General features: G+C 41.5%; 1 protein-coding gene across 5 annotated transcripts in view; it reads right to left on the reverse strand.

Annotated features, from left to right (window-relative positions):
- The window catches only part of ARMC2 (armadillo repeat containing 2), a 126,710-nt gene that overhangs the window by 36,684 nt on the left and 74,449 nt on the right, over positions 1–15,577 (reverse strand). For all 5 annotated transcript variants that reach the window (XR_002730380.2, XM_023205973.2, XM_023205972.2 and 2 more), the window contains 2 exons: positions 8,450–8,595; positions 261–360 (listed from right to left, as the gene is read on the reverse strand). Coding sequence is in view for 4 of the 5 variants with exons in the window: in XM_023205973.2 (XP_023061741.2) it covers positions 261–360; positions 8,450–8,595 (246 nt within the window). In the remaining variant the exon portion in view is untranslated. The remainder of the gene's footprint in view (positions 1–260; positions 361–8,449; positions 8,596–15,577) is intronic.

Consider the following 15,577-nt stretch of genomic DNA (forward strand, 5'->3'; position numbering starts at 1 on the left):
GAGGAAAAATATTGTTACAATCTACTACCTTCCTTCCCAAATCGGGACACTTCCTAGAACATCAACATTCCATTTCTGACTCAAACCACTCCTTCAACTCCTTTACATAACTTACTGCCACCTGGGGCAGCCCATTATACATTTATTGGAAGTTTCTTATAGAAACCTATACATTCAAAACATAATGACATTCAACATGGGCTTACACAAATACATTAGTGTAAAGACTCACTGAAGAATTCAATGAATGAAGAACTGACCTGCTTCTTCTGGTATTTGTTAATTAGATTCAGAAATAAGGCATAACATCTGGAATAGCTGGCCAAGGCTGCACAGCAGTCACGGTAAGAAGTAAGTTTGCTGCAGAAATGCCAAATGGGAAAATAAAGGTAAACGTCGTTTTTCTGTAAAATTCAAGTACACATAGTATCACTTTAAATGCAGACCTTCAAAACATTGCCCAGTTCAAGAAAAGGAGTCTAAAAATACTCTACATATCAGTTCAGGGAAGCTGCAAGGAGGCTTGCTATCTGCTATAAACTCTAGAGAGATGGATCCAGAGAAATTTAAAAGGTAACTTATATGTATGTGGTATGAATTTACACTATCCATGTAGTTCAGAAAACACAAACTTACATGAAATTTATATGAAATCTGGTTGGATACCAGTGAGTCTCCTGGCACCACATCAGAAGCAAATGTAAAACTACTTTAGTAGGCCAGGCACGGTGTGCCTCATGCCTGTAATCCCAGCACTTTGGAAGGCTGAGGCAGGTGGGTTACTTGAGGTCAGGAGCTTGCGACCAGCCTAGCCAACATAGTGAAACCCCATCTCTACAGAAATACAAAAATTAGCTGGGCGTGGTGGCATGTGCCTGTAATCCCAGCTACTCTGGAGGCGGAGGCAGGAGAACTGCTTGAACCCAGGAGGCAGAGGTTGTAGTGAGCTGAGATTGCACCACTGCACTCCAGACTGGGCAATGGGGAGAGACTCTGCCTCAAAACAAACAAACAAACAAACAAACAAAGCTATACATTCAAAACAAACAAACAAAAAAACCTGCTTTAATACAGTAGATTGGTAGTGCTATATTAATATTAGGCAAAATAGACCGACCTTAAGGCAGGAAGCCTTGAAAACAGCTTCAGAATTTCTAAAGCAAGTAAGCAAGCAAGCAAACAAAACCCATAAGGCAATATTGACAAACCCACAACAAATCAGGAGATGTTCATATATTTCTTCCTAACTGATGAATCAATAGGTAAAATATCATTAATATGTTAAAAACTTGACCACATACGAGGCCATAAATAAGCCTCAGTAAATTCTCAGAGAACTGGTATCTCAAAGACCACATTCTCTGGTCAAAGTGCAATTAAATTACACACCATTTAAAAAATAAATTTAAAAAAAAATTTTTTTGGGAAATGTAAGAACACCTAATTTATAGGTCAAAGAAGCATGAAAATTACAAAAGAAATACTTAAATACAAGTAATAAAAATATTACAAATCAAAACTCATAAGATGGGCCAGGCACAGTGGCTCACATCTGTAATTCCAGCACTTTGGGAGGCCGAGACAGGAGGATAACTCGAGGCCAGGAGTTCAAGACCAGCCTGGCCAACATGGTGAAACCCCGTCTCTACTAAAACATACAAAAATTAGCTGGGCGTGGTGGCACATGCCACCGGAGTAGTCCCAGCTGCCTCTGGAGTAGTCCCAGCTACTGCAGAGGTTGAGGCAGGAGAATCGCTTGAACCTGGGAGGCGAAAGTTGCAGTGAGCCCAGATCACAACACTGCACTCCAGCCTGGGCAACAGAGTAATACCTTTTCTCAAAAAACAAAAAAAACAAAAAAAACAAAAAAAAACAAAAAAGGCTGGGCGCGGTGGCTCAAGCCTGTAATCCCAGCACTTTGGGAGGCCGAGATGGGCGGATCACGAGGTCAGGAGATCGAGACCATCCTGGCTAACACGGTGAAACCCCGCCTCTACTAAAAAATACAAAAAACTAGCCAGGTGAGGTGGTGGGCGCCTGTAGTCCCAGCTACTCGGGAGGCTGAGGCAGAAGAATGGCGTAAACCCGGGAGGCGGAGCTTGCAGTGAGCTGAGATCCGGCCACTGCACTCCAGCCTGGGCGACAGAGCGAGGCTCCGTCTCAAAAACAAACAAACAAACAAAAAAAAAACTTGTAAATACTAAATTCCTCTAATTAGTATTTAGAGGAAATTTTATAGGTTTAAGGAGGCTGAAAAGAAAGGAATTATGTTTTTTACTAAAATAATTAGAAGAAAAATATGATATATTCAAAAAGTAGAAGAAAATGATTCATAAGGATAAGAGCAGAAGAAATAAGACATGAAGCAAACATACAATACAGTGGGTCAATAAATATATTTGTTCTTGGTAAAAGCTAATAAAATAGGAAAGATTTTGCAAGACTAAGAGAAAAGAGAAACAGCATGAACAATCAAAATTAGGAAAGAAAGTCAATATTAACAATGAAGAAGCAGGGTAACATAGTGGTTCAAAGTATGAATTCCAGAGCCAGACTATGGTTTGAACTGCAGCTCTATGACATACTAGTTGTGTGATCTCAGGAAAATAACTAAACTTCTCTATGCCTCAATTTCCTCATATGTAAAAAGATAATGACAATAATAACACATATCTTAAAAAGTTGTTATAAGGATGAAATGAATTCATATTAGGAAAATATTCTGAATATTGCCTAGCATGTTGTAAGTGCTATACAAATATCTGTTAAATAGGTAAAATAAATAAAAGGGGACATAATTAGAGATACAACAGAGATTAGAATAATAGTAAGAGAATAGTTGGAGCAACTTTTATATTGTTTGAAAACTTAGAGAAATTTATCAAATTCCTACAAAAACTTAACTTTCTAAAACTGAACCAAGTAGAAATAAGAAACATATAACCATGTAGGAAGAAACTGAATCAGTAGTCAACAATATTCACATACACATACACACATATATACCCTGGATAAAAATAGCATTTTGGGCAAGTTTTTAAAACTTTTCAAGAAGCAGATCAGCTTTTTACAGATTCTTCTAGGAAAGAGAAAAAAATTGGATTACCTCCCAACCCATTTTATGAGCTGGTATAAACTTAACACTAAACCCAGACAAGGACAATATGAGAAAGGAAAAATATAGGTCAGTGTAACTCATGACCACCAATGACAAATCCTAAACAAAATATTAGTTAACCAAACCCAGCAACATATAATGGCTTAACTTGAGAAACTTTATTAACGTAATTTACTATATTAACAGATTTAAAAAAGAAAATCCATAATCAAAAGCAATTCAGGTAAATGTGATTTATCACACACAACTAAAGACAAAAACCACATGATTATCTCAATAGACACAGAAAAGGCTTTCAGTAAAATTCAACACTCCTTCATGTTAAAAACTCAATAAACTAGGTACTGATGCTGGGTGAGGTGGCTCACGCCTGTAATCCAGCACTTTGGGAGGCTGAGGCAGGTGGATCACCTGAGGTCAGGAGTTTGAGACCAGCCTGGACAGCATAGTGAAACTCCATCTCTACTAAAAATACAAAAATTAGCTGGGTGTGGTGGCACGTGCCTGTAATCCCAGCTACTCTGGAGGCTGAGGCAGGAGAATCGCTTGAACCTGGGAGGCAGAGGTTGTAGTGAGCCAAGATCACGCCACTGCACTCCAGCCTGGATGACAAAGCGAGACTCCGTTTCAAAAAACAAATCAAAACAAAACAAAAAACTAGGTATTGAAGGAACAGACCTCAAAACAGTAAGTGCCATCTATGACAAACCCACAGACAATATGATACTAAATGGGCAAAAGCTGGAAGCATGCCCCATGAAAACCAGCACAAGACAAGGATGCCCTCTCTCACCATTCCTATGCAACGTAGTATTGGAAGTCCTAGCCAAAGCAATCAGTCAAGAGAAAGAAATAAAGGGCATCCAAACAGAAAGGGAGGAAGTTAAACTATCTCTGCTTGCAGAACGGTACTTAAGAAAACCTACAACAAATATTATTTTCAGCTGGTGTAACCATGAAAATATTTCCTTTAGAGTCAGAAGAAAGACAACAGGCCCAACACTTACAGATGATTCTACTTCTAGAAAATCCCATCGTCTCAGCCCAAAACCTCCTTCAGCTGATAAACTTCGGCAGTTTCAGGATACAAAATCAATGTACAAAAATCACTAGCATTCCTATACATCAACAACAGCCAAGCAGACAGCCGAATCAGAAAGGCCATTCCATTCACAATCACCACAAAAAGAATAATATACCTGAGAACACAGCTAACCAGGGAGGTGAAAGATCTCGACAATGAGAATTACAAAACACTACTCAAAGAAATCAGAGAAGACAAAAACAAATGGGAAAACATCCCATGCTTATGGATAGGAAGAATTCATACCATTAAAATGGCCATACTGCCCAAAGCAATTTACAGATTCAATGCTGTTCCTGTCAAACTACCAATGACACTCTTCACAGAACTAGAAAAAAAAAAAAAAAACAAACTATTTTAAAATTTACATGGAACTGAAAAAGAGCCCAAAAAGCCAAGGAATCCTACGGAAAAAGAACAAAGCTAGAGGCATCACATTGCCTAATTCAAACTGTACTACAGGGCTATGGTAACCAAAACAGCATGGTACTGGTACAAAAACAGGCACATGGACCAAGGGAACAGAACAGAGAGCCCAAAAATAAGGCTGCACACCTACAACCACATGATCTTCAACAAAGCTGACAAAAACAAGCAATGGAGAAAAGACTACCTATTTAATAAATAATCATGGGGTAACAGGCTAGTCATATGCAGAAGACTGAAGCCAGACCCCTTCCTTTCACTATATACAAAAATCAACTCAGGATGGATCAAAGACTAAATGTAGCCAGGCGTGGTGGCTCACGCCTGTAATCCCAACACTTTGGGAGGCTGAGATGGGCAGATCACGAGGTCAGGAGATCGAGACCATCCTGGCAAACACGTGAAACCCTGTCTCTACTAAAAATACAAAAAAATTAGCTGGGTGTAGTGACAGGCGCCTGTAGTCCCAGCTACTCGGGAGGCTGAGGCAGGAGAATGGTGTGAACCCAGGAGGCGGAGCTTGCAGTGAGCAGAGATCGCGCCACTGCACTCCAGCCTGGGCGACTGAGCTAGGCTCTGTCTCCAAAGAAAAAAAAAGACTAAATGTAAAACCCAAAACTATAAAGACCCTGGAAGATAACCTAGGCAATACTATCCTGGACATAGGAATGAGCAAAGATTTCATGACAAAGACACTAAAAGCAAATGCAACAAAAGCAAAAATTGACAAATGGCATCTAATTAAATTTAAGAGCTTCCTCACAGCAAAAGAAACTATCAACCTACAGAATTGGAGAAAATATTTGCAAACTATGCATCTATCAAAGGTTTAATATCCAGGACATATAAGGAACTTAAACAAATTTACAAGAGAAAACAACTCCACCAAAAAGTGGGCAAAGGGCCGGGTGCAGTGGCTCATGCCTGTCATCCCAGTACTTTGAGAGGCTGAGGTGGGTGGATCACCTCAGGTCAGGCGTTCGAGACCAGCCTGAGCAACATGGAGAAACCCTGTCTCTACAAAAAATACAAAAAATCAGCTGGGTGTGGTGGTGCATGCCTGTAATCCCAGCTACTTGGGAGGCTGAGGCAGGAGAATCACTTGAACCTGGGAGGCAGAGGTTACAGTGAGCTGAGATCACCCCATTGCACTCCAGCCTGGGCAACAAGAATGAAACTCTGTCTCCAAAAAAAAAAAAAAAAAAAAAAAAGTGGGCAAAGGACACGAATACTTTTCAAAAGAAGACACACATGTGGCCAACGAGCATATGAAAAAAAGTTCAATATCACAGATCATTAGAGCAATACAAATCAAAACTACAATGAGATACCATCTCATACCAGTCAGAATGGTTATTATTAAAAAGTCAAAAAATAACAGTTGCTGGTAAGGTTGCAGAAAAAAGAGAACACTCATACACTGTTGGTAGGAGTATAAATTAGTTCAATCATTGTGTAGAGCAGTACGGTGATTCCTCAATGAGCTAAAAGCAGAACTACCATTTAATCCAGCAATCCTATTACTGGGTATATACCCAGAGGAAAATAAATCATTCTACCATAAAGATACATGCACACTCATGTTCATTGCAGCACTATTCACAATAGCGAAGACATGAAATCAACCTAAATGCCCATCATGACAGATTGGATAAAGAAAACGTGGTACCTATACACCATGAAATACTATACAGCTGTAAAAAAGAATGAGATCATGTCTTGTGCGTGAACATGGATGGACCTGGAGGCTATTAGCTCAGCAAACTAGCGCAGGAAAAGAAAAGCAAATGCCACATGTTCTCACTTATAAGTGGGAGCTAAATGATGAGAACTTATGAACACAAAGAAGAAAACAACAGATGTTGGGGTCTACTTGAGGGTGCAGGGTGTGAGGAGGGAGTGGAGCAGTAAAGTCTTTTAACTATCGGATACTGGGTTTAATTCCTGGGTGATGAAATAACCTGTACCACAAACCCCTGTGACATGAGTTTACCTATGTAACAAACCTTCACATGTACCCCTGAACCTAAAATAAAAGTTAAAAAAAAAAGAAGATTCAGGGCAAGCATTTGACAAAACTTAATACCCATTAATAAGAAAAAAATCATGAATCTTCTAAAGGGTCGTTATGAAAACCTACAACAAATATTATTTTCAACTAGTAAAACCATGAAAATATTTCCTTTAAAGTCAGAAGAAAGACAACAGGCCCAACACTCACAATGTTGTACTGAACTCCTAAACGATGCACTAAAGAAGAGATGAGGATGGGGACAGAGTTACAGTAATTGAAAAAAAATTTATATGCAGATAATTTGCATAGAAAATCCAAGAGCATCTATAGACAAACTCCTAGTCTTAATGTTCATCAAGATTCTTGGATATCCTTCCTGTAGGAGACAGCTAAAATATATAAATAAATAAGTAAATATTTTTAAAGAGATATCAATACAAAATAATAAGTTCATAAGGAAGGGAAAAGAACAAGAAGAGTTTGGGTTCTCTTTTTTTTTTTTTTTTAGATAGGGTCTTGCTCTGTTGCCCAGGCTGGAGTGCAAGTGGCACTATCTTGGCTTACAGCAACATCCACCTTCCAGACTCAAGCAATCCTCCCACCTCAGCCTCTCAAGTGGCTGGGACTACAGTCACACACCATCATGCCTGGCTAATTTTTTGGCAGGGGTTGGGGGGGGCGCTAGAGATGGGGTTTCGCCATGTTGCCCAGGCTGGTCCCAGATTATTGGACTCAACTGATCCCCCACCTTGGCCTCCCAAAGTTCTGGGATTACAGGTATGAGCCACTGTGCCTGACCAAGAGTTTGGATCTTAAGGGAGAAAAAGAGTGAGAGATTTGAAGGCCAGGCAGGGTATCCAGAACAAAGCTCAGGGAAGTGCAGTAGAAAAAGATCAGATCTGGAGGGAAGGAGGGGGCTGCGGCTGAAGTACCACCTGTTGGGTACTATGCTTACTGCCCGGGTAACGTGATTGTTGAGACCCCAATCCTCCACGTCATACAATTTACCCACATGACAAACCTGTGTACCATTTAATCTACAATTCAAGTTGACATTCGTTTAAAAAAATCAGATTTGGACTCACATCCTCCTACAGGGGTCCGGGGGTCAAGTACCAATTCAGTCTTCAGGAAAGTTTGCTTTTCTTTACAACTACAACGTTATAGTTCAAGAAAAGCCCCAGGCTCCCGAGAAGAATCATTATGTAAAAACACTGACAAAGAGCAGCATGGGAGGAAACAGAAATGCATAAAGACAGCTCTGAAATTTAACAACATCTTGCTTTGAGGCAACCTGGATTCAAATGATCATTATTTCTGGAAGAAATAAAGTAAGTGTAGACATGACCAGTGAAAGCCTGAGCCAAAGTTCAAATAGCTGAAATAGAATAACCTTCTATTACAAAGTCAGATCAGACTTTCTAAGCATTGATCCCCTTCTTTGAGTTAAAACTCTTATTTATTTCCTAGCAAACTGGAACGTTTGCTGTGTTTTGTATACAGTTTTTTTAATCTCAAATAAACTGAGAGGAAGATTAAACATACACACGGAGCTCACCACTTACCAAAGAACTAAAACGACTTAACAACCAATGAGTTTAGAATCACAATAGAATCACAGAGACAATGGAGTCATTTGTTTGAATTGTTCATTTTTAACTTGGACCACTAGATTTACCCTTTCTGGCAGGTGAAGTAAAAAGAAGAAAAAGGATTTCTTGCCAGTCACACAAGCACATATTAAAGATAACCCAAAATCTAAGCATTAGCATTTTTGTAAGGCTACTTCACGTCTTAGTCTACCTACCTGAATATTCTGGCAATATTGGTACAGACGTCCTTGTCACCCATGTACTGTTCCATCGCCGTGCAGAGCTGGGGAAGGGCACTGATGCTTAGGAACTTAGTTCTTACTAATGGTGAATCAACCAAGTTTCTCAACGTAGCAGTCACCTAGGATAAAAGCATGCTTGTGCCATTTTTTTTTTAAACTGAAAAAATATAACCACAAGAAGCAGCAGAGTACAATTCATCTCATAAATTTCCTTATATCAGTAGCTAAGTGAAGCTCCCGCTATGCCTCTCCCACCAGCACAAGTAGCAACAAATGAAAACAAAGAAAGCCTAATTTGGTTGAAAAGTAAAGAATGAAATATTAATCTTTGTAAGCAATTGGTATACCCCAAACCCAGGGTTAAACAAATCATCATGTAGGTTTAACAGTCCTAAGATCTTCAGCTGGCCCTGTGATAGCCATGTCAGTTCTGCAGATTAGAAACTTTTTGTTCTGTTTTTCTTTCTTTTTTTTTTTTTTTAATTTTATAGGTATTCTTGTCTGATTGTTCTATGCTTTTATAAATAGCATCAGATAGCCGGGCGCAGTGGCTCAAGCCTGTAATCCCAGCACTTTGGGAGGCCGAGACGGGCGGATCACAAGGTCAGGAGATCGAGACCATCCTGGCTAACACAGTGAAACCCCATCTCTACTAAAAATACAAAAAAAAAAACTAGCCGGGCGAGGTGGCGGGTGCCTGTAGTCCCAGCTACTCGGGAGGCTGAGGCAGGAGAATGGCGTAAACCCGGGAGGCGGAGCTTGCAGTGAGCTGAGATCCGGCCACTGCACTCCATTCCAGGCGACAGAGCGAGACTCCGCCTCAAAAAAAAAAAAAAAAAAAAAAAATAGCATCAGATAATGATGTGGCCAAGGAATATTTAAGATCTTTACTCTCATTCTCTCCCAAGAGGCAAGTATTAAGATCTCACAAATTTGTCTTATTTTGTTAAAAAAAAAAAAAAAAAAAATTCAAGAAAGCATCTACTTTACCTTTGCCAAAGAGTCAAGAAGAGTTCAGTAAATCATAAAATGAATGTTGTTATGTAATAATTTTAATATGCAGTGTGCTCCTTCCTTGTGGGACACTGCAGGCAAGCTACTGGTTAAGAGCCAGTTCAGCCCCACCGCCCATCAGCCTGGGTTAGTTACTTAACCTCCCAGAGTCATTTTTCTCATTCAGTAAAGCAGAGGTGATGATACTTGCCTAGTAGTTGTAAGGATTCAATGAGATGAGATGTGTGAATGGCATTGCTGCCATCACGTTAGAGTCAAATGACAGGGATTCAAGTCCCATATCTCTTCCTAGTGAAGTGCCTAGGGGCAGCCACTCCTTCCTCCACTTCCCCATTTCCTCATCTGTGAAAAGCGGGTGACAAGCACTGCTCACCTCTGGGGGTGGGGGGGTTGTGTGTAGCAAATGGAACCATGTAGCACTGTTTTTATTATTATCTAATACTGTAAAGGATCATGTAAACATAAAGCATCATTATAGCCATAGTATATAAACTTCTAAAAACAATTAAGATGACGTGATTAGTTTTTCCTTATAACAACGGCAACAAAAAGACACATTAAAATATAACTGACTACCCTGAAAACACAGAAAATGTTAAAAAAAAAAAATGCTTCAAATAAATGTGTACAAGTCTTTTGCAATCAATTCAATTATACAATGATTCTGTAAATTCTTCCCTGAAAGTTTCAGATATCCCAAACACTGGAGGTGAAACAAACTACTTGAGTATTCCACTTAACTCCACAGATCTGCACAATATAACAATGTAGTCGTCTAAGCTAAGGAATTGACTTTTTTTTTTTTCTTTTTTTTTTTTTGGAGACAGAGTCACCCTTTGTCATCCAGGCTGGAGTGCAGTGACAGGATCTTGGCTCACTGCAACCTCTGCCTCCCCCATTCAAGCAATTCTAGTGCCTCAGCCTCCCAAGTAGCTGGAATTACAGGCGCATGCCACCACGCCTGGCTAATTTTTGTATTTTTAGTAGAGATAAGGTTTCACCATGTTGGCCAGGCTGGTCTCGAACTTCTGGCCTCAAGTGATCCAACCACCTCAGCCTCCCAAACCTCTGGGATCACAGGGGTGAGCCACTGCGCCCAGCCAGGAATCGATCTTTTGTGAAGACTAATGAACCATTCTAGGAATTCCATTGCTGTCATAAAATGGAAAAGTCTCATCATCTGACCCCCTTTCTACCTCTTCTCCTGAGACAGCCTAGGCACTGGAGCACTACTGGTTTACATTAATTCAGAGGATGCGTCAAAACTCTCTTCCATGGAGACCGAAGAGTACAGATGCCTGTGTGACCCCCAGGCAGACGGACACCATAGGAAACCATGAAATACCCATTCCAGTCCCTGCACACCAACAGTTCCTTTTCCCTGGCCCCCAAGGCATCAAAGATGGGGCATCCCAGTCCATAGTCATCCTCACGCTCCCCACATCTAACCGCTGGCAAGGGACACTGCCAGCAGAATGGACCATAGTTTCCTTAGAGCTTTTATTTTTTTGTTTCAATCTCAATTTTTTCTCCTTCTCAGGCCTTATTCTCACCTCATTAGCAAAAGTTTAGACAGTGCAAGGTTCTTCTGCCCCACATACATAACTTTCATAAATAACCCAAGTCAGGAGAGAAAGCCCACATTTATATGTGACATGTCATCTGACTGAAATCCCTACCTGCACGTGATACACACAGTTGAGTTGATACAATACCTCACATATTTCCAAATTTGTCATTTGCGGTGCTGGTAGAAATAACGTGCATGAAACACACACCATGTATTTGAAAAATACACAGCAATAGCACAATAGATTACACCATCAACCTTGTTGCTCAAGCAGAGACATCCCAGAATCCTAGGAGCCCTTCTGCTTTCTGTTACCCCAAGCCATATTGGCTTTTTGTCCATAGCTCCCAGGATAATATTCAGTTCCCTGACCATGGTCTACAAGGATCAATAGATCTGGTCCTTCTCAAACCATCAAGCTTCATCCCATACCATATATGCCACCATAAACTCTACTTAATGCTAGGTTATTTAATCTTATGTTTTACTATCTGTCTACTCCTCCGGACTAGAAGCTTCAGTAAGGGCATAAACCTTGTTCATCCTTTTCACCACTGTGCATCCAGCTCCAAGTCCAGTGCCTGGTACATGGTGGGCACTCAATAGGCTTTATTAATGGAATGAATGAAGGGGATAACATCTACAAAGGAAAGACTGGGATATCAGAACACTATGGGCTAAGCAGACAATATATCTGAGGTAGACAGATTTTAAGATTTGTTTTAAAGCAGAGGAGTGAAAAATAATGGATGAAAGAAAAATGAACTCTCTGGAAGGGGACCGGCCTCTGTGTATTTGTTCTCTAGCCTATCTCATTTCTGACAGCAGCCCCTTCCCAGGCTCCTAAACTCCCTCCCAGGCCCTACCCCTTTCCCCACCTTACTGGTCACATGTTCACCCCTTCTCTGCATCACCAGCGTCACTGGTTCAGTTTAAGCTTACTTTATCTCTTACCCAAACTCTACAGCCTCCTGGAGGGGCTCCTTCCACAGTTCGCCCCCACAGCTGCTCACTGCTACCAGAGGGGGCATCTGAAAGCCACGCCTTCCTCCTGTGACTTTCAGCCCAGCCAGTAGCACCCATAGCCTAACGGTCTCCCAGTCTCTGAAGTGCAGTTCATCCCTCCAAACTCATCTCCTTTGCCTCCGCACCACCCTGGCCATCCTTCAGACTGCACCACACGAGGTCTTCATCCCATCATGACGCCATGCCTTTGAATAGGCGGCTTCTTCCGTCCAGAGTGTCCTCAATTACACTCTGCCACCCCTTCTCCCCCGGCCAGCTCCTGCTCATTTTTCTTTTTTCTTTTTCGAGACGGAGTCTCAATCTCAGCTCACTGCAACCTCCGCCTCCCGGGTTCAAGTGATTCTCCTGCCTCAGCCTCCCGAGTAGCTGGGATTACAGGCAAGCACCACCACACCCCGCTAATTTTTGTATTTTTAGTAGAGACACGCTTTTGCATGTTGGCCAGGCTGGTCCTGAACTCCTGACCTCAAGTGATCTGCCCACCTCGGCCTCCCAAAGTGCTGGGATCACAGGCATGAGCCACTGCGCCTGGCCTCCTGCTCATTTTTCAAAACCCAGTTCAAGATAACTTCTCTATGAAGTCCTTTCTGAGGCTGATCAGTCGCTTCCTCTTCCAGTTACCAAAGCATCCTGTTCCTGCCTCTACAACCCCCATCACAGAAGCATTGTCACTTGTCTTCAGGCATCTTCTCTCCCATGGTGAGCTCCTCTAGGGTACAAACCACTTCTTACTCCTCTTTCTACTCAGAGGACAACAAATGTGCTCATAAAAAGCTCTTAAATGTTCAGCTGCCAGAGGGCTGGGTGAGTGAATGAGAAGGTGGAGGAAGAGGGGAATGAGGAGGGGGAAGAAAGAAAGAAAGGACAGGAGCGACAAAAGGGAGGTTTTTCCCTTTAAGACACCTCTGGCAAGAAAGTGCAGGAGCTTAGCAGAGGCCTGGGTGAACCAGGGCCTAAAGCCCTGAGGGGGAAGGATCAGGAAGAGGCCACCACTCAGACGTAGCTCTGAAGGCCCTCTATCTTGAGAGACTTGTCACCAACCTCTGAGAGCCACCAGTCTCACTGTGGGGTGATGGTGGGGCCCTGAATGCTCAGACCAGTGGCCTTTTCTGGAAAAAAAAGCAAAAAAAAAAAAAAGGGGGGGGGGGTGGTGTGGGGAGGAGAGTCTAGCTAAATCATGTGGTCACAGTAAAGGCAAGTTCCAAGCCAACCCATTTAACTCTGAATTTTGCTCCAACTTTTGAATTCATTACATACAAGTCAAAATTAAAAAAAAAAAAAAAAAAAAAAAAAACACAAGAACTCTCAGTTGAACAGAGATAAGTCTGTGAGAATTATCGATGAGTTCTGTGCGCTACAGCAGCGTCTTTATTTCCCGCCCCCAAGGAAAGCCCACCCACTGGGCCTGCCCCCAAAGCAGGAGTTAACCAAAGCCCAAGCTTTTTATGCTCGGAAGTGTGCATCCACTTCTTTCTTAACTTTCTATTCTAATTTGTATTATTTATAAATGCACAAACTTGAACACATATTTTTCTTTTTTATTGTATATCATCTTTCAAACCACCTCAAATCCCTTACTTTAAAAAAGTCTAAGTTAAATGAACACCTAGATACTTGTTTAGTCTCTAAAGGACTTAGTAGAGAAATTCCCAACCTCTTAAGTAGCATTTCACCAAGAAATAGCACACTGAAAAACACAAGCTCTAATTCCTATCTTTTTCCCCATCTCCTAACTTGCAATCCTGTGGGACTTGCAATCCTGAAGGCAGCCAGTAGGAAGAAGAAAAAAGAGAAGAAAATGACACTGATAATCCACAAAGAGGACTAATACAAATGTAAGTTTCCTTGCTTATGAGCAATTGTTAGGTGATGTTTAGGGCAAAAGGGAAACTAAGGTTTTAGCAAATACCCAGGAAGAAACACTCCATTTTGCTTCTGGTTACTAATCTACTGCTGAAAAATGACTGAGCTACACTCGACAACTTTCTGGTGCTCACTTTTCTGAGGCAGCTTCTTTCCACATTCCCCAAATTCTTTGATCATAACTGAGGTACCACCCTCAGTCAGGTAAAACACCCGGAAAGTTGGCAAAGCTACCCAGCTCACACTGAATTATGTAAGCCTCAACGTTTTCATTGTGCGGTCAGTATTGGGAGACCCATTTTAAAGAGAAAAAATGTACTAAGAAGAAATTAGATCATTCATAAATGCACAACTACATTTTAATACAGTAAAATGAGAACTCAAAAGCTTTAGCTTCTTTTTTTTCAAGTTGACTATAGGTACTTAATTATCAATTTCAAATTGTGTTTTCAACTATTAATTAGTTGAGAAACCTTAGCAAACACAAGAAATCTTTGTCTTAAAATATGGGGCTGGGTCCAGTGGCTCAGGTCTGTAATCCCAGCGACTCTCATGGCTGAGGCAGGAGAATCACCTGAACCCCAGAGGCTGAGGCTGCAGTGAGCCATGCCTTTGATCGCACCACTGTGCTCCAACCTGAGTGACACAGTCAGACTCTGTCTCAAGGAAAAAAAAAAAAAAAAAGCGGAGGCGTGGGTCTCCTGACTTGGATCACTGGACTTGAGGACACAACACAGGCCCAGCAGCTGTGGTCTCATTCCTGCGTTCTCCACTGCAGTGGGTGGGTGCAAGGTGGGGCAACCTCCACACACACTGATCATGTCCAGAGTAGATGGCCCTCTCTTTCCCCTCTGTGCCCTTCCTCCATCAGAGTACTCCATCCTCAAGGAACTCACCAGATTCTGCTCTAGAAGGCAACCCGCCATCAGAGCTGCCCCAGATCAGAGGAGCCTGTGACTCACTGCAGCTCAGAAGTCTATCAGCTCCCAGGTAGGCTAGTGCCCTGGCCTCCGTTTCTTGGTCTATTGCCTCCCTACTCTATTTGGCACTGGTCTCTAAAAACATTTTGCAATCATCTGGAATATCCACAACTGAAATCCCTCGAGCTTTGTCTCAACTTAAGTGCCAACTGCAAAATGGTTGACTTCCCACTGATGATGTAAAAGAATAAACGCAGCCGCCAGAGACCACAAACAGTGTGAAATGATTTATGACCAAAGCCACTATTTTCCAACCTCAGCTAAACCATCTCCCTCTATTAATAAAAGCACATCATTTCTTTGAATTTGTGCCCAATTGAGGCCACATATATGCCAAAACCAGAGCCTGTGTGGTAACCCAAGAAGTTTCATATTGTCTCATATATGATTGTACAGTTCTGGCTGAGACAAAAGAAACCAATGACAAGATGCTGCTAGACATGTGAAATCACTGGTAACAAGCATTTCTAAGCTTTTATTTGAATTCATTAAGATATATGCATATGAAGGTAATATTAATTAAGAATCCTTGATAACACTCAGTGCCTGGCTACACAGGCCTACTTGGCACATCCCTACCATGGGTGTCCGACTTAGCAGGAAATGCTTCTGTCCTCCTTAAACCCTTTGGCTCTGTTTATTGTTGTT

This window comes from Piliocolobus tephrosceles, chromosome 5 (genome assembly GCF_002776525.5).
Source record: "Piliocolobus tephrosceles isolate RC106 chromosome 5, ASM277652v3, whole genome shotgun sequence".
NCBI classification, from domain to species: domain Eukaryota; kingdom Metazoa; phylum Chordata; class Mammalia; order Primates; family Cercopithecidae; genus Piliocolobus; species Piliocolobus tephrosceles.